The 25,510-nt window shown below is 42.4% G+C and overlaps 1 protein-coding gene across 7 annotated transcripts in view; it reads right to left on the bottom strand.

Annotated features, from left to right (window-relative positions):
- Positions 1–201: 201 nt before the first annotated feature.
- The window catches only part of ALDH3B1 (aldehyde dehydrogenase 3 family member B1), a 1,341,938-nt gene continuing 1,316,629 nt past the window's right edge, over positions 202–25,510 (bottom strand). For all 7 annotated transcript variants that reach the window (XM_044084078.1, XM_044084076.1, XM_044084080.1 and 4 more), the window contains one exon: positions 202–701. In XM_044084078.1, the coding sequence (XP_043940013.1) occupies positions 505–701 (197 nt within the window). In that variant the 3' untranslated portion in view covers positions 202–504. The remainder of the gene's footprint in view (positions 702–25,510) is intronic.

The following is a 25,510-nucleotide window of genomic DNA, read 5'->3' on the forward strand; positions in this document are numbered from 1 at the left end:
AAGCTCAGGTGTACATTTATGCATTCTAATATAATATGGACGATTTTTCAGTAAATATATTAAAAAATCCTTATATGATCTGACAGCCTTTGAACATCTAGGGAAGTATCAGCAAAGCATTTGTCATCTAACACCGCACAACCACCTACATAAATCCAAGTGTACTGTTTGCTCATTTTCATTGCATGACACCACACCCAGTCAAATTCACAAAATATGCACATCCCACATAAAAATGGGGTGCAGGTTTATTAAATCATAGTTGCAGTAATTAAAAGTATTCAAGGATTCAGGCTGTGTGAAATAAAAAAAAATAAAACTCTTGTACTGTTAGCATGAAAGGATAGTGACTAGATGCACTGTAATTTCACACAACAGAAACATATTAACTGGTCCCATTTCCTCATTTTAACATCACTGTCACCATTAACACTAGCATCAACATCATCATAATTTTGGCACAGCAGTATTGGTTCAGGAAGCAGCGTATCTTCAGAGTTCCCTTCACATTATACAACATACACTGCCTTTTTCCTTGATCTCTCTGGTCCACTCAATCATGCTCAAATTATGGCTTCCATATGGTGGGTAACGTAAGGCTGAGATCTTCTCCATTCCAGCACTACGCAGCATGCATGCTCTCTTGTGGGAGAAAGTGTCAAAAGAGAAACGACCATGGTACATTCCCATACCACTATCGCCTGCAAGTGAAAACCAAGAAAAACAAACTGAAAACACCCATGTAAAATTGCTCATAATTCCATGGTGACTTAATACAATTTAGTATTCATTTATTTGTTAAAGTGGTTAGTGAATTGGTCCTTCTCTTGGGCCATAAGGACAAACTACACATACAAAACCCTCCCTCTCACTGTCCACAATGTGTGTGTGTATATATATATATATATATATATATATATATATATATATATATATATATATATATATATATATATATATATATATATATATATATATATATATATACTATCACGTTTGTGAATGGCAGTTAGTCAAATGTGACATTGTCGCAATGCATATTTCCAATAGGCATTTTTGCGAACCAAAATACATAAAATACACAGCACCAAATGGGTAGCGTACGTTGATCATCTGCATTCGGAATTTTGAATGGAGATCGCAGTTCACAGAGGAACGGGGAATTAACCCATTTCCTCACTGTAGTACAATCTCGGAGTTGCTGGGCAGCTGCGGTGGTGCAGCGGTTAGCATTGCCACCTCACAACAAGAGGTTCTCCAGTTCGATCCTCGGCTGGGGTGCTTTCTGTGTGGAGTCTGCATGTCCTCCCTGTGGTCACGTGGGTTTCCTCCGGGTGCTCCGGGTTTCCTCCCACATCCCAAAGACATGCTGTAGGTAGATTGGAGACTCCAAACTGGCAGTAGGTGTGAGTGTGTGTGTGTGCCTTCTGTGGAAGTTTGGGCGCCGGGCTGGCAACATGACACTGTAAAACTCCACTGCCAATCATGAGCGGATAGGTGATCTGCTGTGGCGACCCCTAACCGGGAAAAGCCGAAAGAAGAAGAAGTGCAATCTCGGAGTTGGTATATATAACTTGCAGGGGGTGTGGAGGGCATGGGGGGCTTGCCCCCTGCAAAATAATAAAATTCACATGCCATTGACTGTAAAGTGTAATGGTACATTACAATGCATAACTTGGGTGGCTGACGTCACCTCCTGCCATGTCGAATACATCGAATTACGGGTGTCGATGCATTCAGTTTTGACTTGGATGCTTGTTCGACATTGTGTTTTTTTCACATTTTGGGTTGACATTGTGGCTGGTCGATGACTACAGTTATAAGATTTCAATAGTAAACCAAAATATATATATATATATATATATATATATATATATATGTGTGTGTGTGTGTGTGTGTGTGTGTGTGTGTGTGTGTGTGTGTGTGTGTGTGTGTGTGTGTGTGTGTGTGTGTCAACAAATTAATCGTAGCCAAGCAGTCAGCATGTTTTGGGGAGGGGGGCAACAGGAATATCCAAAGAAAGACCATGAACCCATGCAGACACAGGAAGAACTTGGAAAAAGTCCACACAGACAGTGACTGTAGGTGAACCAAGAACTCTAGTCCCAAGAAGCTGAAATCTTAGCATGAAGCTGTCATACTGCCCATCCATTCAGACATGGTTTTACATTAGAATAGCAATGAATGACTGTTATGCCTTTCAGTTCATGATGCTAAACCTGTCTTAGATAAATTCACAACCTGAAAAATTAATGAGTAGCCTTGTCTGAAACATTTTTGGGTCTCTGTAATACTTTTTTGAAATATAAATGTGGAACATAAAATAAAACTATTTTTTTTTCAGTTGTGTTGAGTCTTGCTGCACAGATGTGATAATAACTTCTTGTATGTTTTTCTTTTGCCAGACTATATGCTGCTACTCACATTGTCAGCTCATTTTAAGCCGCTAATCTTTCAATAGTATATGAGCTACTATGACATAAAACATGGAAGCTGTGTGGTACCTCTTGGAGGACCATGTCAGCAACAGAAAACTACTAAATTAATACTGAGCAAACGTATACCTGGTTAATACTGCACATGCAACTCTTAAGCAGTTTGAGGGTTACAAAATCTTAACATCAAGGGTCTTTTTGCAGTGGGTAAGTATCAAAGTCTATCCTTCTGTTGACTTACCTAGTTGGTTTTGAATTACTGTCTTAAGGGTTATCATCCCTGTTTGTCTCTTATACAGCAACCCTGCAGTTGGGCTAATGGACAGATCCCAGATACAGATTCTAGTTGCTCATACAGTTCAGAGATCTTTCCAGCACTAGTGGTCCCAGGCAAGAGCACCAAAAGTAATAGGGTAAGAAATGTGGTGCCTAGGTCTAATCTCAGGTCTGACTCCACTATAAAGTCCATCATACTCATGATGGTCTCCATGCCATCATCCAAAGGATTATCATTCTCTAATGAGTGGCTGTCATTCCGCTAACCTGCATATATGGGCAGTAGTTCACTCGTGACACACACCTGGCAGTGAGATCTAGAATAATGCTGATATTTCACTCATTGGGGCAAGTGGATTACTGGCAAGTGAGCAAGATGTAGGTTTATGAGTCTCCGGGATGTGTCTCTTGATTTAGGTTCAGTCCTAGGAGATCACCTTTCTTTGAATCTAGTGGCTGGTTACTTGAATAAACCCTCCAGCACTGACATTCAGACACTCAGCCTTTACTGTACCATCAGTGGGCTTTGGCAGACAGTTCATCACACTCTAGAAGATGGCTGAGTAGGTACATGATGGCACACTACAATAGTTAGGTGCAATGGCAGAACTAGAGCCTACTCTGGACTCTTTGGCCCTCATGCTGTGCTGGTACATACCTTCATATCACGTGTTTGGCTGACAGTGTGGTGAGTGTTAGTAGACTGAGTGGCCTGTGCTATCCCTATATTCTCTGCATGCTACTAACACCATAACAAGACCTTGGCAAAGAAGCTTTGACTTGTTTGTCTGAATTCACATTACAGATTCTACAGGTGCAGGCTTTCCAGTGCTAGAGACTGACAAGGACAGTGAATCTTTCTGTCCTTCTAGCTCCCTCTTGTCTGCTTTGAAGTAGCCCGTAGGCTTACTAAAACCATTCTACAGAGGTCATTTGTAACTTTTCCCTTCCCAAAGAAGTGTTATAATGCTAACCTTGGGAAGAAAGGACATCATCCCTGGGTTATCCTTGCTGAAGCCTGAGATGCCATATTTGTACCCTTCACCCCTCCCCCTAAATAGTGTTCTTTTTTCAAAGGGCGTCATAAATCAAATTCATACATTACTATAACCCTGGGCCTCAGAAATACCTGGTTAGTTTTTCTCCAGACAGAGAATTAAAGGCTATGGGCAGGTCTGACAAAAGTATTCATTTTAAGCAGTGTAAATACTTTATTAATATCACACTTTCATTTTTTACATACTGCATAATCCACATGCATGGTGTACATGATATTTCAGCACACTCATTGATATTACAACAGTTCTGTAGTTATGTGTTTATAAAATGTTAATAAACTAGCCTCATGTCAAATAAGTCAACCAGTGCTTACATTTAACTTTCAATAATTTGATATCATTAAGCATGTAAATCCAAATATCACAATCAGCTACTCTATCTAGTCTTAGTCTCAGGAATGATTTATCATTGTTCCTTAAACAAAAAAAGTTAAAAGCACACAAAAAAATGCTTACAGCATAAAGTGAGACCAGGAATCAACTAGTGACAATATTGTTTTATTTTCACTATATTACAAATCTTAACTGGACCAGTAACTTCACATGTTGTAATGTAGTCTACTAAAGAGATATACATCCTAATACTTTTTTCCTTGCCTATTCTTTTGTCATTTGGAGTCTGGGGGTTCTTATTATTTGTCTTATTTTAAAAATTTTTAAGTTGAGCAACCCATGGAAAATTTTTTCGCAACTTGAAGTGCTAGTAGTCTGTAGTGAAATCCATTAATACTGAATTTTATGGTTCAACTTGGCTCATTGCACCTTTGATGCTGGATTGTGGTTTTTAGTCCCTGCCTTCATAGAATAGCATGGCTCTTCCCATTTCATGATATCCCTGGTTTCCTGGTAGGACAGTCAGGACCAAACTTGACAGAAACATGGTTGGTGTCAGTGTAGAGGGTGACACTCTCAACTTCGAGTGCTGCATTAACATATATGTCAATACTGTCAGTACAGACTGTTAGCATACATCAGTACAGACTGTTAGCATACATCAGTACAGACTGTTAGCATACACCAACTCCACTGCCTGGACCCTCACTGGCACTGATCTTGACTGTACATGTTCAGTTGCCTGGAGTTTCAGCCATCTACTTTTTTATTCTGCATGGCAGAGAGAGCCAGGAACTTCCTGCTAGATCATTCTGAGGTACTTGGAGCAGTTCTCCATCACCTCTGAGCACTGGAAAAAATGTACATTCAGGAGGAAGAATGTAGACTCTCCTTCAGTGTCTCTCAACCAAGATAACAACAGTGAAGGGCTAGAAATTCCCTCTTTGCTCAATGGGAATCAAGTCGGTCAAATCCACTTTCCAAAAAAAAAAAAAAGCCACTGAAACAACTTTTGAGTGGTAAGGTTTTTTGGGGCCCATGCCTGTTGCACCCCCAGTAGGGGGACACAGTCTCCCTCAAACATATATATAACATACTAGAGTGGAGAAAAGAGAAGAATCCACTATTGCTGAAAGTTATCTCAGCATTTTTACTTCAGTGTTTCATCATTTGTAGGGGCAGCTGATGATAGACTGACCTTTTCTCTATCACCCCAGATTTGAAATGTTGAGGGAGAGAGAAGGTGAAGGCCCACAGACCCCAAATCCCCTTCACAAATCATTCTGCAGGAGTGTTTCCAAACCCCACAATGTACTTCCGGTTGGTCAAATCCACAAACAAGATGATATGACTGGTAATGAAGATCATAGGATCATAGGAGATTACTAGGCTGTCAACCTGGAGGTCATCTTAAGCCTAGCCATTTCAACCCAATGTAATACCGTAGAAGTACTAGTCAATACCCTAGGTTACATTTACTGATGATGCCCATATCCAGGAGGGTTGTGGGCTCTATCCCCAATAAGAATTTATGGTGCCCTATCCACTCATCCAGGTTCCTTTTGAACAGTGTCATAGAGGTGCTCTGTTTCACATGAATTGATAGTCTGTTCCAAAGACACGGCAGACACTGGGAGATAAATCCATCCTTCCAGCATGTCCTATTTAAGTCGCAAGCCATATTTAAATCCCTGGAATGGGTAGCCCTAGACCCATTTGATTTACAGATATGCAGTAAGTTCTTTAGGTTTGGGAATTGGCTTGCTCTGTAGGCCAGGCATAAGTCTCCCCTAAGAAGTCTATACGATACGGAGTATAGTGACAGGGACTTTAGTCGGTCTGTGTAAGGCACATGCTGGAGGCCCTTAATCATCCTTGTTAGAAATTTCTGAGGTCTCTCTAATTGCTGCAGGTGCTTAGTATGGTACATACTGAATTGCGGGGGGTTATACTCAATTATGGGTCGGATAAGTTCCGAGTATAGGGGGTTATAATAACTTTTGCTCTCAAGGTGATGGCTTTACTAATCAAGTGAGTTATGTAGAAAGCTATCCTTACAATGGCAGACACATGGTGGTCGAAGTTAGGGTTGAGGTCAACCTGTGAACCCAGGTTCTTTACCACTTCATGGGTACTTAGGGTACTGTTGTTGATTTGATAGTGTGAAGGAACATTGTTTGTGCCGAAGGGAATGATGATGCATTTCTCTGCATTCAGTTTGAGACCATGACTAAAACACCAGTCATTGGTCTGTGTGAGACCCTCCTGGAGTATACTGACATCATTTGGGGGTTCAATGATTGCACCTAGTTTGCAGTCGTCTGGAAACTCAGTCAGCCACAACCCTTTAGTTTTGACCTAAACTTCTGAGGAGTATATACCAAACAGTAGGGGGCCCAGCACTGACCCCTGTGGCACTCCACTGGTAACAGGTCTGCTGGTTGATATGGAGTCACCTACTTTGATAGTGTTTGCCCGGTTTGTGAGCCAGTTGGTAATCCATCTTACAACAAAGGGGTTTACATTCAGTTTGCTAAGTTTATCAGTAATGCCTGAATGTGGGATTGTGCTGAGAGCCTTTGCCAAGTCAAGGTATGCTGTGCACACAGATCTGCCCTCATCAATGGCCTTGGTCATGCTTTCAAAGAAATCTACCAGATTTAACAGGCAGGATCTGCCCTTCATGAAGCTGAATTGGGTAGGATCCAGGGTTTGAAGGTCACCTATGTCTTTATTAATGAGGTCCATAATGATATGTTCCATGGTCTTAGAGATGAGGCTGATCAGGCTTATGGGTCTGTAATTCCCTGGGTCTGTTGCTAGGCCACTTTTGTGAAGGGGAGTAACTGTAGCTGTTCTCCATTCTGCAGGAACAAAACCTGTGGTTAGGCTATGATTGAAAAGGGTACTTAGTTTTGATGGTAGGTCATGTTTTAGCTGTGTAGAAGACAGGCTGGGATGTCATCTGATCCCAAAGAGGCCATATTCTTTGCCTTGGACAGGGCTTTGATGATCTGCTCTTCAGATATGTAAAGTGGGAGGGGGGAGTTTGGGGGAGGGTTTTTTGTAAGTTAGGAGGGGATAAAGGAGTTAATTTTTTTGCCAAACCTTCCTGCTACCAGGTTTGCTATCTCTGTGGGGTCAGTATGTGTGTGATACCATTGGTCAGCAGTTCTACACATGCTTGAGTCCTACCTTTTAGGTTATGTACATAGCTGTAAAAGGCCTTATGGTTATCCTTGGCAGTACTTGCTAGGTTTCTGTCAAAGGAGCTCTTGGAGGATTTGACAAGCTGTCTTATTTGCCTGTTAAGGCTGAGGAGTATGCTTTTCTATTGTTGGGTCTTTGTCTTTGTTTTCTTAGACAACAGCATTTTGCATTTATTGTAGAGTTTGATGATGCTGGAAGTTCACTATGGCAATTTGATTTTACTTGGGGCTCTGGCTGTGATTCTGCCTGTTACAGCCGAGTTTATACACTTATGCAAGTGATTGTACAGGGCTTTTGTATAAGCTTTGGTGTAGTTAAAACTTTCAGCTTGGGGTAGGGCTTAGAATGGATTTATACCTTCACCTAGGACAGTATAGTATGCCTTGGTGAAGTTTTTTAGTCTGATTTCACCCATGAATTCTGGTGTTAGTGTCAGTTTGAATGTGACTGATTTGTGGTCAGTTTTAACTAATGAGGGTCCAACAGTTGCAGCATTACACCTGTTTGACACATTGGTGAGGACCAGATCTGAAATGCTTGTTCCTCTTGCTGGGGTATGGACAATTTGCTCCAGGGCATTTCAGTTCACAAAGTCAAGGAACTTTTGGGCTAGCGAGTTTGGGCTAGAGTGGGTTTCCCAGTTGATGGGGGGATAATTGAAATCTTCCATAATCAGTGTGCTCAGTAAAATTTGGATTGTCTTCAGTTTGGTTAAGTAGGCTTTGTGGGTGTAATGACCCATGGAGGGAGATCTGTGACTGACTAGGACTTGATTGGGGGTCTTACCCACCATAACCCGAACCTGGAGTAACTCCATGGAGTTGTCCAGTCTAATTAGATGTGAGGTTAATTTATCTGTAATACAGACTGCCTCCTTAATAGTTTTCACATGTTCATGGGAAAACATTGGAACTGTCGTACCTGTCAGAGACCAGACAAGATCCTCCAGTCTCTCAAGACCCAGATCAATTAGAATGATACATCTAAATATAATTCCACTGTGACTGCACCTGCCCTTAAAAAAAGCTCCAGCACTCAGAGCCCTGATGCCAATTCCCAAAATAAGGGATCAAGGGCTATGGAATGGATCCTCTACTTTTTCCTTGAGGGCAGTAAATTATCTTTATCATATTTTAAGATACTAGCAATTGCTGCCTGATTAAATGAACCACTTATTGAAGAGTTGCTGCTACAACTCAGATGATGGTGCAGCTTCAGCAACAGCAGGTGTTCAACATTGCTCTTTGCATCCATGCCTTGTTGTCTGCTATGAGCACCAAAGTACCATTTACTAAAGCTCCCCTTGATGGGTCTGGTCTTTCTAACTCAAATGTAAAAGTTTATCTGGTTGTTAGTGTAGAATTTCAGACTCCACAATACACCTTTTCTAGGATTCAACAAAGCCCTTGTCACTTCTGATTAAATGCAGCCAACAAAATAACAAAAAAATAACCAGAGGTCTAGATGGAACCAGTATGACTGCAAGGCAGAGGCAGGAACAGCTGAGAACAACAAGGGTAACATGGTCCTGTCTGCATAATACCTGGCACCTTGTCTGACTGCCCCACTTCAGAGGCAGTCAAAGATAATCTGTCCCTCCTTTTGCAGGTATGACCATCCATCTTACAGGAAAATTGGATATGGACAATAATATGCAAAGACTATATGATTTCCTTCTACATCCCTTCCCAATCCAACTTGTTTCCTTTGACAGATATCCCACTCCAAAAAAATGTGTTTGTAAGGAAAGAGGTGTTAAACTTCATAATAAAAAATGGTCATCCAGGGGGTGCCACCAGACCAGAAAGGGTTAGGTTATTACTCCAGGCTCATTTTAGTACCCCACGGAATGAAGAACCTCAGGCCCACAAGTGGCATGAATGACTTCATCTCTAAAGACACTTTTCTGATGGTTTAGCTCCAACGGAAACCCTTCTGATGGTCACAGTGGAGTCCATCTTTCACTGTCTATCAGAATAAGACTGGTTGTGCTCTTTTGAACTCCAATATGCCTACCACCCCTTCTAGATACCCAAGGATTAAAATAAGTTTTTATGCTTCTAGGTAGAAACATTTTCTCACCCCCCCCCCACTAATTATACATACCAACTCCGACATCACACTACAGTGAGGAAAGTGCAGGTTTTCTTATAGCTTGTTTACCAATGAGTAAGTAGTACATTGAGCTTCCTTTATGTTGGCCAGCTATTATCATTCAATGTAAATCTTTACGATGATATGACCTTTTGATTAAAAGACGTTTCGATGATTAGTGTTCGAAGAACAGCCATTCGATGAACGTGCTGTTCAATGATTAAACATGGACCCACCCTTATGAAAATGTTGTTGGTCCATTAGTTCTGGAGAAATGTTTCTGTTGTTGGGGGAACCCTGCTGTGACTTCTTTGCATCCCCAACCACCACCAAGTGTAGTAACTTCTTTTCACTCATCCTTGATCTGAGAGAATGTCCCATAGATGCTGTTGTACAGATATGAACCCTAGGACTTATTTCCACTTTCACCAGTTCTCTTTATTCAAATGTTCATTCAGAAAATCACCTAGACACTTCCAAAGCTAGAAGTATCTCAACCACATTAGGCTTAGTCCACAATTCCATAAAAAAAGCAGAACCCTTGACGGAGAGTTAATAGTTCAGAAGATGATAGAAGGAGGTAGTATTAATCTGAGTCATGGGCACACTACATTTAGCTTTTTTTAATGCAAGGGAACATGAACTTGGATGAAAACAAAGAACTCTACAGGAGTGTGAGCATACAGTGATGCTTATACATGTGTCAGCATGCTCTGAAGCATCTCTCCCCCTTCCAGTTATTTGTGTTGCTCAAATCTACAGGAGTCTCACCCTCTTCTCCCCAGCATCTGCTAAATGGTGTCTCAGTGACAGAAAAAAAAACCACTCCTCCTGAGGAGGGGAGGAAAGCTGGCAGCAGCTACTCAGTTCACCCCCCCTCCCCCAAATAACTTGTCAAATATGGTGGCTTCTATTAAAGCCACTTATTTGTCTTATATCAAAATCTGAAATTTCTTGGATCACAAAAAGTGCAGCTCTGTAAGAACTTACCAGAGCAGTAGATGTCCTAGTGTTCACTGTTGCAGTATTACCAACAGATGGAGTATCCTGCCAAGGATAGCCATACAGCCATCCAGCATACCAGAACCTGGAAGCCTTCATCACACTGTATGTCTGACTTATGACCTAAGCCCAAAGGCAGACAGTGCATAAGGGACATGCAAGTGCAAATTACCTCAGAACTTGCTTGGCTCAGTCCAAAACAATGAAGCAGAAAGAGAGGTAACTGTAAACTGTAACCTATGTACATGTCCACCAAAGAGAAGGAAAATTAATCTATCCTTGTGCTGTTTATATTCTAAATATGTTCCTTGTGGAGCTCTTCTCCCCAGGCCACCACAGAAAAAGGACTCTACTTGGTTCGGTGGACTATCCCGTAAGCAAATACCATTAAATTAAATTAAATTAAGGGGTCCACCTCAGCCTGGAAAGAGAAAACAACCCCAAAGGGGGAAAAGAAGGTGGGACATAATACTGCAGCAGTGACCAGAAGGACTTCTATAGTCATGGTAAGTTCTTACACAGCTGTATTATGTTCTTACAAGATCACTGCTGCAGTATTACTAACAGATAGGAGAGTACTAAAGATGTTCAGAAAGAAGGGTAAAGGAAAAAGGAGCAGAGTTATGGTCCAATAAGCCCTAGAGAATGGACCTAGTAAATTCTGATCTGGCTCTAGAAAACAGTTCCAACTTATAATGCTTAGTAAAAATGTGAACAGGTGACCTTGTAGCTGCTACAAGAATATTTCTAGAATCCAAACATTGAAGAAAGCTCCAGAAGATGCTACTACCCTCTGGAATGAGTTTTGACAGAGGTGACAAGCTGTTTTCCATGAAAAGAGTAAGACAAAGGCAATGGCTTTGGAAACCCAGGAATAAATGGTTTGCTTAGAGGCTGGCAACCCCAATTTATTTTCGTGAAATGACACAAAGAGCTGTTCTGGTTTCCTAATATCCTTACTCTTGCCAAGTAAAATCCAAGTTGTATATGCACATCCAGTGAATTAAGAATTTTTTCTGCTCTGTTTTGAGGATAAAGGAAGAAGGAAGGGAGATTGTTTCAAGGATAACTTATTCACCACCTAGGGCATTACGGATGGATTAATCCTAAGAGTAATTATATCCTTGTGGATAACAAGGAAGGGTAAAACAGCCATCAACGTTTGCAGTTCAGATATTCTTAGCTGAAGTAAGGGCACCTAACAAAGCAGTCTTCCAAGTACAAAGCTTTAAGGAAGAACTGGCAGCAGGTTCAAAGGGTACCATGGTCAGTTTTCCCAGAACGAGGAGGAGGAACAGGCTTTCTTGGTGGCCTTATGTGAAGGATACCTTTCAAACATTGTTTGACCTTAAAGAGTGCAGAAGGAGATGGATCTATAGGCAGACAAGCAGATAAGAGTATGCCAGGCCATAGTTGAGCAACTCACAAAAATAAGAAACAGTAATGGGGATCCCCACTTGAAAAGGGTCCTGGTTCTTCTTTTGGCACCACAAAGAAACTATATTCTATTTTGAAGCATAAGATTTTCTAGTAGTTGGGTTTCTCATCTCCTGTAACATCTAGAAAACATCCTCTTAAAGGCATCAAACTCCATTATCCAGTTAATTTCCAAGTTTGGAGATGAGGTTAAATGAAGGAGCCCTTGTTCTGTGTGAGCAAATCCATCTTGTGAGGTAACTTGTGACGACTGCTCCAGGCCAAATGGAAGAAAATGGGGAACCAGGGCCATCTGGGCCAAAAGAGAGTCACCAACAGGATTTTTGGCTTGTCATTCATAACTTTATGCAGGACTTTTGGGAACATGGGCAACAGATGAAAAGCATAGAGGAATCTTTGCTTCCAAGAAAAAGACATGGCATCTGTCTTCCATGCCTGAGAGCATGGATCCCTGAAGCATAGCAGGTTCAACTTGTATCGATTTTTAACCTGTGTTTTTATATTATGTCTAATTTGTTATAATTATTTAAACTGCAGGTGTTATTGTTTTATTTTTGAAGACTGTAAAATTATTGTTCAAAAATGTTTTGTAATAATTTGGAGCTTTTCTCCCCAGGCCTCCACTGAAAGTGAGCTTCTACCCAGTCAGACTTTCCTGGTAATCAAATGTCAATAAATAAATAAATCAATTGCAGGTGGAGGAAAACAGATCTATCTATAGGATACCTCACCAATGTACAGTATCCAGGAAGACATCTGTGTTTAATATCCATCTCTGACAGTCTGCCGTGGATCTGCTCATTGAGTAGGCCACAGTGTTCCTTTCTGAGGGAATGGAAACTGTCTGAAGAACATGACAGTGTTGAATGGTAATCTCTCACCCCATTAAGATCAATTGCAAAGATGGTAAGACTTGATCCTCTCTTGTTTGTTTATGTATCGCATGAGTGTGGTGTTGCCTGTGAATCCTCTGAGGGGAACTGAGTCTAAAGATGATTCAAGGACTGGAGGACTAGGGTCACAGATCTCATCTCATTGATGCTTACATGGACCTTCCTCTCCTTGGTAGATCAAACCCCTGGACCTTGATGTTGGAGCACGCTCCCCATGCTGGGTTGGATACTTCCTTATAGATCTCCTGGCATGGGAAAGGAACCAGAAGGGGAACTCCTGGATAGATGGAAATCCTGCTGATCCACAAAGTAACTCTTTCCTGATGCAGGCTATTGCAGGACCTGGAAGTCTAATGGATGGCAGCACTGAAGCCAAACTGACTTGAGATACCACTGCAACTTCCTTATGTAGAGCGCGGCATAAGAAAGTACAGGATTAGTTTATACCATGTACCCCAGAGCTCTCAAGTAATCTCTTGCTGAGGCCATCTGCAAAAGAAGAAGGTCCTAAAAGAACTCTTGTCAAAAACAGAATCTTTTCTGGAAGATAGAATGCTGTGATTGAGTGTTGATCCTGCACCCTAGGAAGATCAGAATTTGGGAAGGGCTCAAAACAGACTTTGTTTAGTTTCAAAGTGAAACCCAGACTGTGAAGTAGGTTCATTGTGAAACTGAAATCCTTCAGAAGAGAGTCTTGAGAATGAGCCCGGAGAAGTAGAACATCAAGGTAAGGGAATATTTGGATTCCCTGAAGTCAGCAGAAGGCCATGACTGGAGCCAGACACTTTTGTGAATAACCTCAGGGCATTAAAAAGTCCAAAGGGTAAAGCAGAGAACTGAAAATGTGATGAAGAAACAGATGCTCTCAAGTATTTCCTGAAAAGTGGTTGGATAGGGATGTGATGACGTTAATCATCCTTCAAAACCAAAATCACTAAATAGACCTGAGGAAGAATCATAAGGAAGCGGGACTGAAGAGTTAGCATTTTGAAATTTGGAATGTACTGAAAGGTGTTTAGAAGTCTAGAACTGGTCGCCAGGTGCTCTCCTTTCTGGGAACTAGGAGCATCTTGGAGTAAAACAAAACTGCCAAACTGAGTGTTGGAAACTCACTGAATAGTTTTCTGCGAAGGGAGGTCCTCAAAAGAGAAAGAACTAGAGGCAACTGGTTTTGAGGAGGTTGTGGGATTTCAGAGAAGGGGGCATGAGTTTTCCAAGACATGCTGTACCCCAATCTATGATGGAGAACCCACCTGTCTGTGGTGATTGCCTTCTAGGTTGGAAGAGAGAAAGAGAGAGAAAGTCTTTGGGATAGGGAAACCTAGCCGAGGGGAAGGCAGTAAAGGGGGATAGTCATAAGGATGTGAGTTTGTCAGGAAAGGAAAGCTTAGATCCCTTGGTATCCTATCTTGATTTATCTTGAAATCTCCATTTTTTAGCCCTTTTGCATTTCTTGTGTTGCTCTTGATCTTGCCTGAAAAAAGGGCCACCTTTATCAGGATAATTCATCTTGAACTTAGGCACCTGGGATAGGAAAATCTGCAAGCTTTCCTCTTTTCCTGTAAGTTCTTAAAAAGACTGACAGCAGCAGCAATAGATCCAAACAGACGTTGTTTGTTCAGAGAAGAATCAAAAAATGTGGCCTTGACGTCTTCTAGTAAGGATTAGAGTCTTAACCAGGAATACCTGTGAATGACAGACCCTGATACAGCTTCTCTAGAAGATTCATCTGCAGCATTAGAACTGCACTTAATAGAGTGTCTGGCCACCTGAGTAGCAGAATTAAGCAAAGATAGAACAGAAGACTTATTATCTGATTCTGGCATGGCGTTGATTACTCCTCTCAGATTAGAAAGGATAAATGAAAGGTACCTGGTCATATTGATCTGATAGTTAACAGCCTAAAAGCCAAGGTAGCAAAGGTATACTTTTTACTATACCTGTCAATGTCCCTGCTAACCTTATCTGTAGGTAACACATTAGAAAAGGGCAATAGCTTAGGGGGGTTTTCTGTGGAAAGGGAAATCATAGCTGGCTCTGAGAATGGATTTTTATAAAAAAGCTTTTGATTAGATACTTAATAAAACCTATCTGGTTTCTTAGGTGCAGGAAGCTAAGATTCTGGATTCAAAGAAGTATTAGTGAAGGCATCAAAAAGTACCTCTAGGATGATGGGGTGGCTGAGGGCTTAATAGCACCCATGTCCAAGAAAACATAATACCTTTGTTGTGCATCAGTGATCTGGGTTGCTTCCCGTGTAAAATTGTAACTCTGGAAGAGAGCTCCTCTAAAGGAGAGTCATGAGAAAGGGTATCATCCTTATCAGAAGTCATGGCCAAGGGGAAATAGATTTGTGAAGAATATGCTAGAGAATTTTCATCAGAATTATGATCTTCCTTTTCAGAGGAATAATCCATCTGTCTTTTAAGAATTGTAGAAGGAGAGACTAAAGCAGGGACAGCTTGAAAATACTGAGAGGACTTAAGAGATATAAGGGCTTTAAACAACACTTGAGTAAAGTATTTCCATGCTTTGTATGGATACCTTACAACCTGGGGGGAGAATTATGTTTGGCCTTTTGCTTTTTCTTTGTTGGGAAGTTTGCCTGAATAAATTATTAAAAGCAGACATCTGATCAGCAACAGTGCATGTGCAAATGGGCTGCCCCATATTTGCCTCCTATGGGGTCATGATAGCAGGGGCAGCTACAAGAACTGGATGGTTTAAGCATTCTTCAAGTGACATAGCAGAGACATCTGGTTTGGTTTGGACAGATGAAGCCTTGTACTTAGCCTTCTTGGACTTCTTAGGTCAGGGCTGGAAGGCACAGCCACATCATGCTGTGTACAAGTTCCTTGGACTTTGGATTTCTAAGTAGATCTTCAAGGAAGAGTGGTGGCTGTGGAGGGTCTTTGGGACAAAGGACTGACAAGTAACACACTAGTTTTTCTTCAAAAAGGCAAAAAAGACACTTTACATAATTATCATTGTAGGAAATTTGCCTCCCACAGTCACATATTCATCTCTTGGATGACATATACAAAAATTAAGAGAAACAATAAGAAAAGGAAGGGTCCCCAATGGGGTACTTATCTGCCCAATGGCTAGGTAGCTGCATTAGTCATATGTGTCACACACCAAAGATGAAGAAAAGTTTTGCTTTTAGGCAGGCAGCAAGGAAGTTCTGAGGTAATCTGAGGTCATACTTCCTTTATCTACCTCCTGCCTTTGGGCTTAGGCCATATGTTGGACGTATGATATGAGGAAGGTGTCCAACCTTTGGTATGCTGGCCGGACGTATGGCTATTCTTGGCAGGATATCCCATCTGCTACAAATACTGCAACAGTAATCTTGGAAGGACATCCTGAATTATTTTTAACATATTTGCACAAACATTAATCCTCCGCCACACATCCTATGCCAAAAGTTCTTTCTCTCTTAGATCCATGCCTCTTGAAGCATACTTTCAAATGAATGGCAGCAGAACAAATCCAAGGATAGATTACAGGGCAGAAGTACTATCGACATATTAATCTTAAACATTATAAGAGCAAGAGAGAGCACCCCTATGAAAACTGAAAGTAACAGAATGTGCCATGTAGCTTTTCCCATGTGCACTAGGCTGGAGATACTTCTTCAGGGGGGATCTAAAATCATAGTCAGATTAAATGATTTGCTCAGAGTAATACATTGGGCAAATGGAGGTTGTGGGAACCGAACCATGAACTACTAAATGGATCTTGTTAGTAGCTCAAAGCCATAATTGTGTGTTAGTTAATTCCATTACTAAGAATAAAACAATCAGAGAGAGTGGGGGGGGGGGGCAGAGAAAGGAGAGGAGAGAAGAGTCTAGCCTACCATTTATGTTAATTTGACCACATATTTTCTTTCCTCTGTTCTTTCATTGGCTGTTGTCAGTAAGCACAAAACTATAATTTTGTAAAGTCACTCCCCCTTCAGCTGTTTAAATTTATTTGTCCTCCCACTGTATACCATAGAGCCACCTTCAGATTAGTGGTATTGTTTTGCTTCTAGTAAAAAAAGAAACAAAGAGGCATTGTATCCCAGGAGTGTTTATCATTCTTGACAAAGCAAATTCTTTTTTTCTTTTCAATAAGTACTGTTTTATTCGCTACTAACTTAACTTCAGAATACCTCCCTATAGACTTCATCCACGGTGGTATAGTGGTAGCATTGTTACCTCACAGCAAGAGGTTCTCCTGTTCGATTCTCGGCTTGGCAGTGCCTTCTGTGTGGAGTCTGCATGTCCTCCCCGCGGTTGGGTAGTGTTCAAAAGACATGCGTGTGTAAATGGGCGTGCCTTTGTTGAAGGTTGGGTGTTGAGCTGGCACCTCGGCGTTTCGTAAAAAAATCTACTGCCAGTCATTAGCGGACCGGAGTTCTGCTGTGGCGACCCCTTACCGGGAAAAAAACGAAAGACAAACAACAACAACAAGGCTTCATCCAGAAATCGTCATGGTCTACTTTAGGAGTTTCCCCTCAAGTGCTTGACAGAGCCCTGTACACATGCAGACATGATGAGTCGACATTTTTCCCGTAAAAGCACTCTTCAAATTTCCCCAATACCTAGTTACGCACAGGGCAAGTAGTTTGCAGGTACAAGCACTGTCGCAAGAGTTGCAAACCAGATACTCCTGACTTTACTTTATAATCTCACCACAACTGTATAATCAATAAAAAAGGGCCTGTTACCACAGATGTGAACTTTCCCAATATCTCTGTTATCAGCTTGGTGAATATGGGCATCTTGAGGCAATGCAGAAATTGCCTTATGTTTACCAACAACCAACTAATTCTCAGAAAACTGATAAAATATGTGAGAGGTAAATTTACACAATGTCACTGGAGAGAAATCTCTCACATAAAAGCACTCCTAATGTCAATCAGGTTGTCAGTACTATACACGCTGCACCCTTCACACACAGTATGAAGCAGATACATAGACCCATATATGCTGAAGCACTTAAATTTAACTTTCCTAAACTCCAAATACCACCTAGATGGAGCACACACAACAAATGCCCTCAGCAGCCCCAAATGCACTTTTTCAAAACAACCCATACAGCCACATCTTGTGGAGCCTCTACTTCTAAGCCCATAAGGCAAGCTACCACACAACCTAACATTCTGGTCATTAGAGACTCCATTGTGAGACACACAGATGTCCCTCTTTCTAGGCTGAGTAAGGAGAAAGTCACGACTAGTTACTTATCAGGGTTAGTATCTGCCATATTATGCATGCAGTCAGGTTACTGAACTCCAAGAACCAGTATGACTAAGTCATAGTCCATGTGGGTGTAAATGACCTAAGACATACCTCTCTAGACTACATGAAAAGAGACATCATGGAGCTCTTGGCATATTTGTCCCAGGCTTGTATGAGCCTAGCATTGAGCAGCATTCTACTTTCTCCAAGGATGACGCCACTATGCAAACAGAAGATGACTGACTTTAATAACTGGCTTAGTTTCTGGTGTCATTCTAAGAGGGTGCAGTATTTATCAACATGGAATAAAATGGCCAACAGACCATGTTGCTTTGCCAGAGATGGTCTGCACCTCTCCGCTCTAGGCTTTTGAATATTATCTAAAACACTGTCCTCCCCAAAGTGCCTTTTTTAGGCAATGCCAAACTGAAAATACTTCTGACACAGCAAATCAAAACTGAGAATATCTAAAGGTGTTACTGCTCAATGCTAGGAGTCTAAACAAGAAACTCTGCTCCTTAGAAGCTCTTCTAACCTTAGAGAATGCTGACATCTGTGTAATCACTAAGACATGGTTTAACGCCACAGAGAACACCCTGGCAGTGCAAGCCTATAATGCCTTCTGCACATTTGGACCAGCTATTACACAGCAGGCACTAAAGGTGGAGGTTCCTCGATTTACATCAAAAATAAATATACCTCAAGGCTGGTCAAACAGGACAATGCATTTGAGCTTCTCCATGTCCATATCACCATAGGCAAAATCCCATAGCACTTTCTTGCAAATTATAGGTTCCTCTCTGTGACCTGGGAAACCCATAATACATATTTAAGCTTACTGGAAACACTTTCCATCCAACCCAATAGCATGTTCATGGGTGAATTTATTTACTCCACTATTGAGTGGCAACTATATACGACTCAGAACATGCAGGTACAGAGATTCCTGGATTTTGTATAGAGGTGAAAAGCTGGTATCCTGGTTAAGGTCTTCAGCTCACATAGGCAAAGTGCAGGGTTTGATTCTGACCTTGGGTTATTGGCTATGCTTGTAATAGTCTACAAACCAATTGCCTAGAATTTACCCAGGAATCTAATTCATACATCTGACATTTAGCTATGAACTCTCTGAACCATATTGTCAATATGTCAACTAGAGGAGCAAACATACTGAACCTAGTCCTCGCTAATATGAGACAGCACTACACAGTCTGGTGCAATGTATTGTCTGGTAAGGCCAGACAACAAAACAGTCTCCTTTGAAGTAAAAGTAAAACTGAGAACCCCGACTAACCCTGGAATGTTCAGGAACTACTGTAAGGCTAACTTACTACTAAGTGATAACCTGGCAAAATTTCATGGCCCTCTAAACCCTGAGAACACTGCTGACTATGCTGAGCTGTTCACAGAAACCCTATACAAGCATGTTAATAGTTGCATAGAGGCAGCTGTACCCAGCAGGAATAAGGTTGGGAGGTTGGCCTAATGGTTAAGGTGTTTGCCTTACAAACACAAGGTGCAGGGTTTGAGTCTCACAAGGGATAATTTGCTAGGCTTAAAATGGCTTGCAAGGGCAGTGAAATAAGTACTAATCTATGAACCTGTAAGTACAGAACTAAATCAAAAAAATCAAGCCACTCTGGTGGAATCACAACATCAATAGGCTGTACAACAGAAGATAAGCAATCATGGCAAAAGTTAGGAGATGTAGCACCCAGCAGGATAAAAGTGCTCTTTTGAAACTAGACAAACAACTCAGAGGACAAATAAAGTCTACCAAAGCCAAATTTGGGGTAGATTTGGCCTCCCAGGCTAAGGACAACCACAAGGCATTTTTAGCTATGTTTGCAGCTCCAAAGGCAACAAAGATGTGTGCAGACCGCATTGTTATTGGAGCCACCTATACTGAGCCAGAAGATATAGCAACTCTAATGGCAAACGTATTCAGCTCTAACTTTACCCCTGTCTACCCCCCCCCCCAGCCTTCCCTCAGGAAATACCATCAAATATAACTTTCTCTACGATCATTAGGGAGCATGTCCTCAATATTTTCTCTAAGGCCAAGAACACTCCACTGATGGGCCCAGACAGTATCTGAGTATGCCTTCTAGATAGCATGAAACATGGCTTATGAGACACTCTGAAATCACCATTTGATTGTAGCCTCCAAATGGGTCCTCACAAATGGAGAACGGCACCCATCATCCCTGTGCACAAGGGCGGGGCATCTACAGACCCTAGAAAGTACAGATTCATAAGTCACACTAGTCTCATATGCAAAGCCATGAAAAAATTATAATTGAAATGATCAATAATGACATACAAAACTTCCAGGGTGTGTAAGAGAGCTCCTAACACGTCTCCTACACGGAGAGGGCTGTGATATGCAAATTACCTCACTTGCAGCCGAAAGGCATGCAAATTAGGTAAATTTGCGATCCAGGAAGCAGAAACCTGTCCGAGTAGGAGACGTGTTAGCTGCAGAAATGTACTCAGTTGACAACTGAGTACCGGTCTACAAATAGCACAATGGAGCCTTGTCAGCTCCAAATAAAGGTTGCATATGGTTGAGGAAGCATGCCAATGGCCAAATATACAGCCACTGGATAGTTTCCCTGATGCAAAATTAAAATAAAAATTATTTTTTTCGCCGATTTCCGATGTTTAAGCATAGCGCAGCGCCGCGCAAATGGGGTGCGCAATAAAAATCATAAAATAAGGCAATAAAAGCCACAAACATGGAATTTATGAACATTGTTAAATTACAATGTAAGGGAATAGCAGGCTGAAGACAACATGGCCACCGAGTAGGGGTTGCTAAGGGGAGAAGCCCAGTCTAAGACATGTAACCAAGCATTAGTAGGCAATCCTATGTAAATGAGTGTTAGGATAGTGAATCGCACTTTTACATAGCAAATGAGCACAGTCAGTGGAGTGTAGGAGTAGGATATGGGGAGGAACAGAGTAGGAGATAGGTGACATCACAAGCGGGGTATGTATGAAAATAGTGCAGCTCACTGGAGGACAGTGGCATCTGTTAGGTGTCAGTTAGACATCATGGAAAGAGGTGTGTCAACAGGTAGGCCAGGGAAAGCCAAGAAATGGAAGATGTATACTGTGGATAACACCAAAGTTTCTTGCTGAGCGGGTATGCGCATGTGTGCACGCCTGTAAATTCAAGTAAGACAGAGTGCATGCGTAGAAGTGTGAGTGCGCGCGTTTAAGCCAGAGTAAGCATGTATAAGGCTGTTGGAAGACCTGTAAACTTATTTGCACTGGTGTGTGCGTGTTTTAGCCCAAATAAGCAAGTTTTAGTCCGTCTAAGCATGTATACGCATGTGTGAGCTGCTGTGAGCGTGTTTGCGCTTCTATGCGCGTCGCTCCCCCTGAGGAAACAGAAAGGAAAAAGGAAGCACACCAAATAGCAGGAAGCTGCCAGGTGATACTAGTAGAGCTAGCAGGTGAAAACAACCCGAATCAGGCAATAACACAGGCAGAACACTAGCCTAGCCCAGCCCAGCACTTAAAACTCTGCAATCAACAGTGCAGTTTGTTTCTCACAAGAGACACTGAAACACTGGAGTATGCTACTAGAAGTGAAAACTGAAAAAGTTTCACTCGGACAAAAAATGCTAGGGGCTGCCATTGCTGTTATAAGATGACATATGCAACATGCTGAGGGTGGTGACAATGCAAATGCTGCCGGACAACCCACAGTGAGGAGATGGAGAAGAGTGTACAGGCCCAGGGTCACCTACCAAGGGTTACATGAGCTGGAGATAGTGGAGCGCTATAGAGTGGACAGAGACCTCCTGCAGCAAATTTTGAGCTGTGCAGGCCACACCTCACACACAGAACCAACAGAGGGGAACCCATCCCAGTGGAAACCAAGGTATGTGTTGGCCTAAGAATACTAGCAACAGGTACCTTTCAGAGACCAACTGGTGATATGATGGGGATATCACAGGCATCAGCATCCAGGGTACTGCACCAGTTCCTGGATGCCATGTCAGCACATGTCGGTGATCATGTATATTTCCCCAATTCCTGTGAGGTGTTGGTCAGCAATATGCGTCCCTTCCAGCAAATAGCAGAATACCCTGAGGTAGTGGGTGCAATAGACTGCACGCATATACGCATCAAAGCACCAGTCGGTGAGTGGGGTAGGGCCTACATTAACCGGAAGGGCTTCCCCTCCATCAGCTGCCAGGTCGTGTGTGATGCCCAGGGCATAATAATGAATGTGTGTGCTGGCTGCCCTGGAAGCTACCATGATTCCCATATCTGGCATATGACGCAGCTGTTCCAGACATTTGCCAATGGGGACATCCCACATGGTCACTTAGTGGGGGATGCTGGCTATGCACTGGAGCCATGGCTGATAACACCCATCAGAAACTCACACACACCTGAACAAGAACGCCATAATGAGGGACACGCAGAAACACGAAATGTAATCAAGCGTGTGTTTGGGTTGTTCAAGTCACGGTTCTGGTGCCTGGACACATCTGGTGGAGCCTTGCAATACTCACCAACTACATGTACCCAAATTGTCATGGTATGTGCTATGCTACATAATATGATCCTGCGAAAACAGCTGCAACAGGACCAGCATAGGCTTGGGCCAAACAGCCCCTCACCAGTGCCAAGGCCATCACAGGCAGAGCGGGACTTGGAGGAGGAACAACCTGAGCCTGCCCCAGTAGGCAGAAGGAGGCGTGCCCAGTATGCCTTGGCAAAGAGGCAACGCATAGCACATACACTGGCTCAGTAGGAATCCTGGAAATTATACCTCTCTCTGACTCGCACATATAGTAAAAGGGATGCCTAACTTGACACTACCTGTTTCCAAACATGTATAGGGAGTGCATTATGTGCATCCAACATAGGCAGCCCTGCAGCACCACCTGAGGCATGATTGCCATGTGTTAAGCAATGTAAGGTAGTGATAAACAGCATTTACCACCATGTCGTATATGCAAACTTGATGACCTTCAGTAGCATCCTACCCTCACCAAACATGAGGCCACAATACGAAGACAAGATGATCAATTACAGCAATTGGCTTAAGTATTGGTGTCAGTGAAAGGGGATTCAATGCCTGTCAGCCTGGGATGAGATGCTCGACAAGACATGATGCTTTGCTAGGGATGGATTTCACCTATCACCTGTGCCTATTGGTTATTGCCAAAGGCTCTTGTCACCCCCATAGTGCCTTTTCTAGGTAAGGCTCAAAAGACAAACCCACCTCCATAGGTATCTTAAGGGATAAGAAGGTATAAGTAATGCTACTCAATGCCAGAAGTCTAAACTGCAAGATGCACGCACTCCAAACACTCCTCAGCATGGAGAATGTTGATATCTGTGCAGTAACAGAAACCTGGTTCAAGGCTCCCAAGAGCACCCTAGCATTCACAGGTACACCTCATGCCATGCTTTATAGCTGCAAAACATGGAACAAACTACAAAAGGAGGGTGAGTATCAATATTTGTCAAAGATACCCACACCCCCAGGTTGGTGGCACAGCATGAAGCATCAGAGATTACCCATTTGTAACCAACAGTGAGTAAAACCGCCTTCCAGTTCATAGCCTGCTACAGACCACCCTCCTAAACCCAGAAACCACACTTGGCCAACTGGAGAACACATGAAAATATAAAGATCTCCCCCAAACACCATTATATTGGGCGGCTTCAACTACCCAAACATACACTGGGAGCATATCCCTAGCTCCAACACCCTAGGCCAAAGGTTCCCAGAATTTATAAACCAAAATGCTATGGAACAACTTGCTACCACTCCCACAAGAGGGGAAAACATACTGGACCTGATCATCACCAACATGGGGACTCTATGCCCAAGACCAGAAGTGTATCCCTCACTGGTACGATCACACCAGATCTCACTGGATATTCACATCCCCACCCCAGCCCATGGCCAGAAAACCACAGTGAAAAATGTTCACTAAAGCATATGTCACACACCTCAAAACTGAGGTGGAATCCTTCATAGCCCTTGTGTCTGTGGAAAATACGGCCCAGACCTCATAACCCTTTATAAACGCATTCTATGAACACTGTCAGGAATGCATGGATCATGCAATCCCAAATAAAACCAAGACCCAATCCTCCAAAGGCAGGCATCCTGTTTGGTGGACCCCAGCCATAAACAAACCATACAATACAAGGAGGACGCTACTATATGATAGATCCAATTCACAAAAAGGGAAGCCATCTCTGACCAGTATTATTGAAAAACAACGTCCACACATAAAATTGTCTAAGGCCATCTGTGAGATAAAAATTGTACAGGACACTAAGGATAATCACAAGGCATCCTTTACTTATTGTAGGAACCTGTGTGGGAATCCCCAGATATGTTCAGAATTAGTCCAAAATGACAAACAATACAACAATCCCACAGACATTGCCAACATCCAAGCTGACAGGTTCAGTGCAAACTTCTCCCCCCCCCCCCACCAAAAGGGCAAATATCTATCCCAGCAGAGTGCTGGCCCCCTGACATCACAAATGCTCAGGTAACAGCCAGCCTCTCCAAAGCAAAACACACAGCATCAATGGGACCAGACAGTGTCCTGGGCTGTGTCCAACATGAACCCCAAGAAGAATTGAACACACATAAAACCACTGTTCAATGTCAGCCTTAACACACGATATGTACTCAAAGAGCAGTGTACAGCAACAGTGGACCCTCTCCACAAAGGTGGTGCCTCAATGGATACTGCAAACAATCGCCCCAGAAGCCTGACTAGGTTGGTCTGCAAAGCTATGGAAAGGATCATCATGGACCTCAGAAATAAACATATTGGGGACACACAGACACTGGATCCTACCCATTTTGGCTTTAAGGGCAGATCCTGCCTCTTAAACCTGGTTGAGTCATTTGAAACAGTCACCAAGGCCATTGACGAGGGGATGGTGGTCCACACAGCCTACCTGGACCTTGCAAAAGCCTTCTATACAGTACCCCACTTGGTCATCATAGATAAGATCACTAGCTTCAATAGAAACCCCTATGTCACTAGATGGGTTGCAAACTGGCTCAAGGACAGAACCCACATGGTCTGAAATGCTGGAGCCATGTCAGACCACAAACCAGCTACAAGTGGCATCCCACAAGGCTCAGTCCTGGGACCTCCCTTCTTTGGTATATATTTCTCAGAGGTACAGGCCAACACAGAAGGACTGTTGGTGAACAAGTTTGTAGATGACTGCAAACTGGGCCATAATCGACCCTCCAGCTGACACAAGCATCCTACAAAAGGGCCTCATAGAAACAGACAACTGGTGCCAGAGCCATGTCCTCAAGCTAAACACAAAACAGTGTATAGTCCCCCCCTTTGTCAAAAACTAAGTGCCCACAAATTACTACATATGTGGTAACCCATTAAGTATGGAAGAAGTGATAAGGGACCTGGGGACCCAAGTTGATAGCAATCTCACATTCGACAGCCATGTGGCCAAAGTGTTCAGAGAAACATTTCATATAGCCCACCTAATCATGAAGGTAATCACATGTACAT

Source organism: Protopterus annectens, chromosome 9.part0 (assembly GCF_019279795.1).
Source record: "Protopterus annectens isolate FY-2018-M chromosome 9.part0, PAN1.0, whole genome shotgun sequence".
Taxonomy (NCBI): Eukaryota; Metazoa; Chordata; order Ceratodontiformes; family Protopteridae; genus Protopterus; species Protopterus annectens.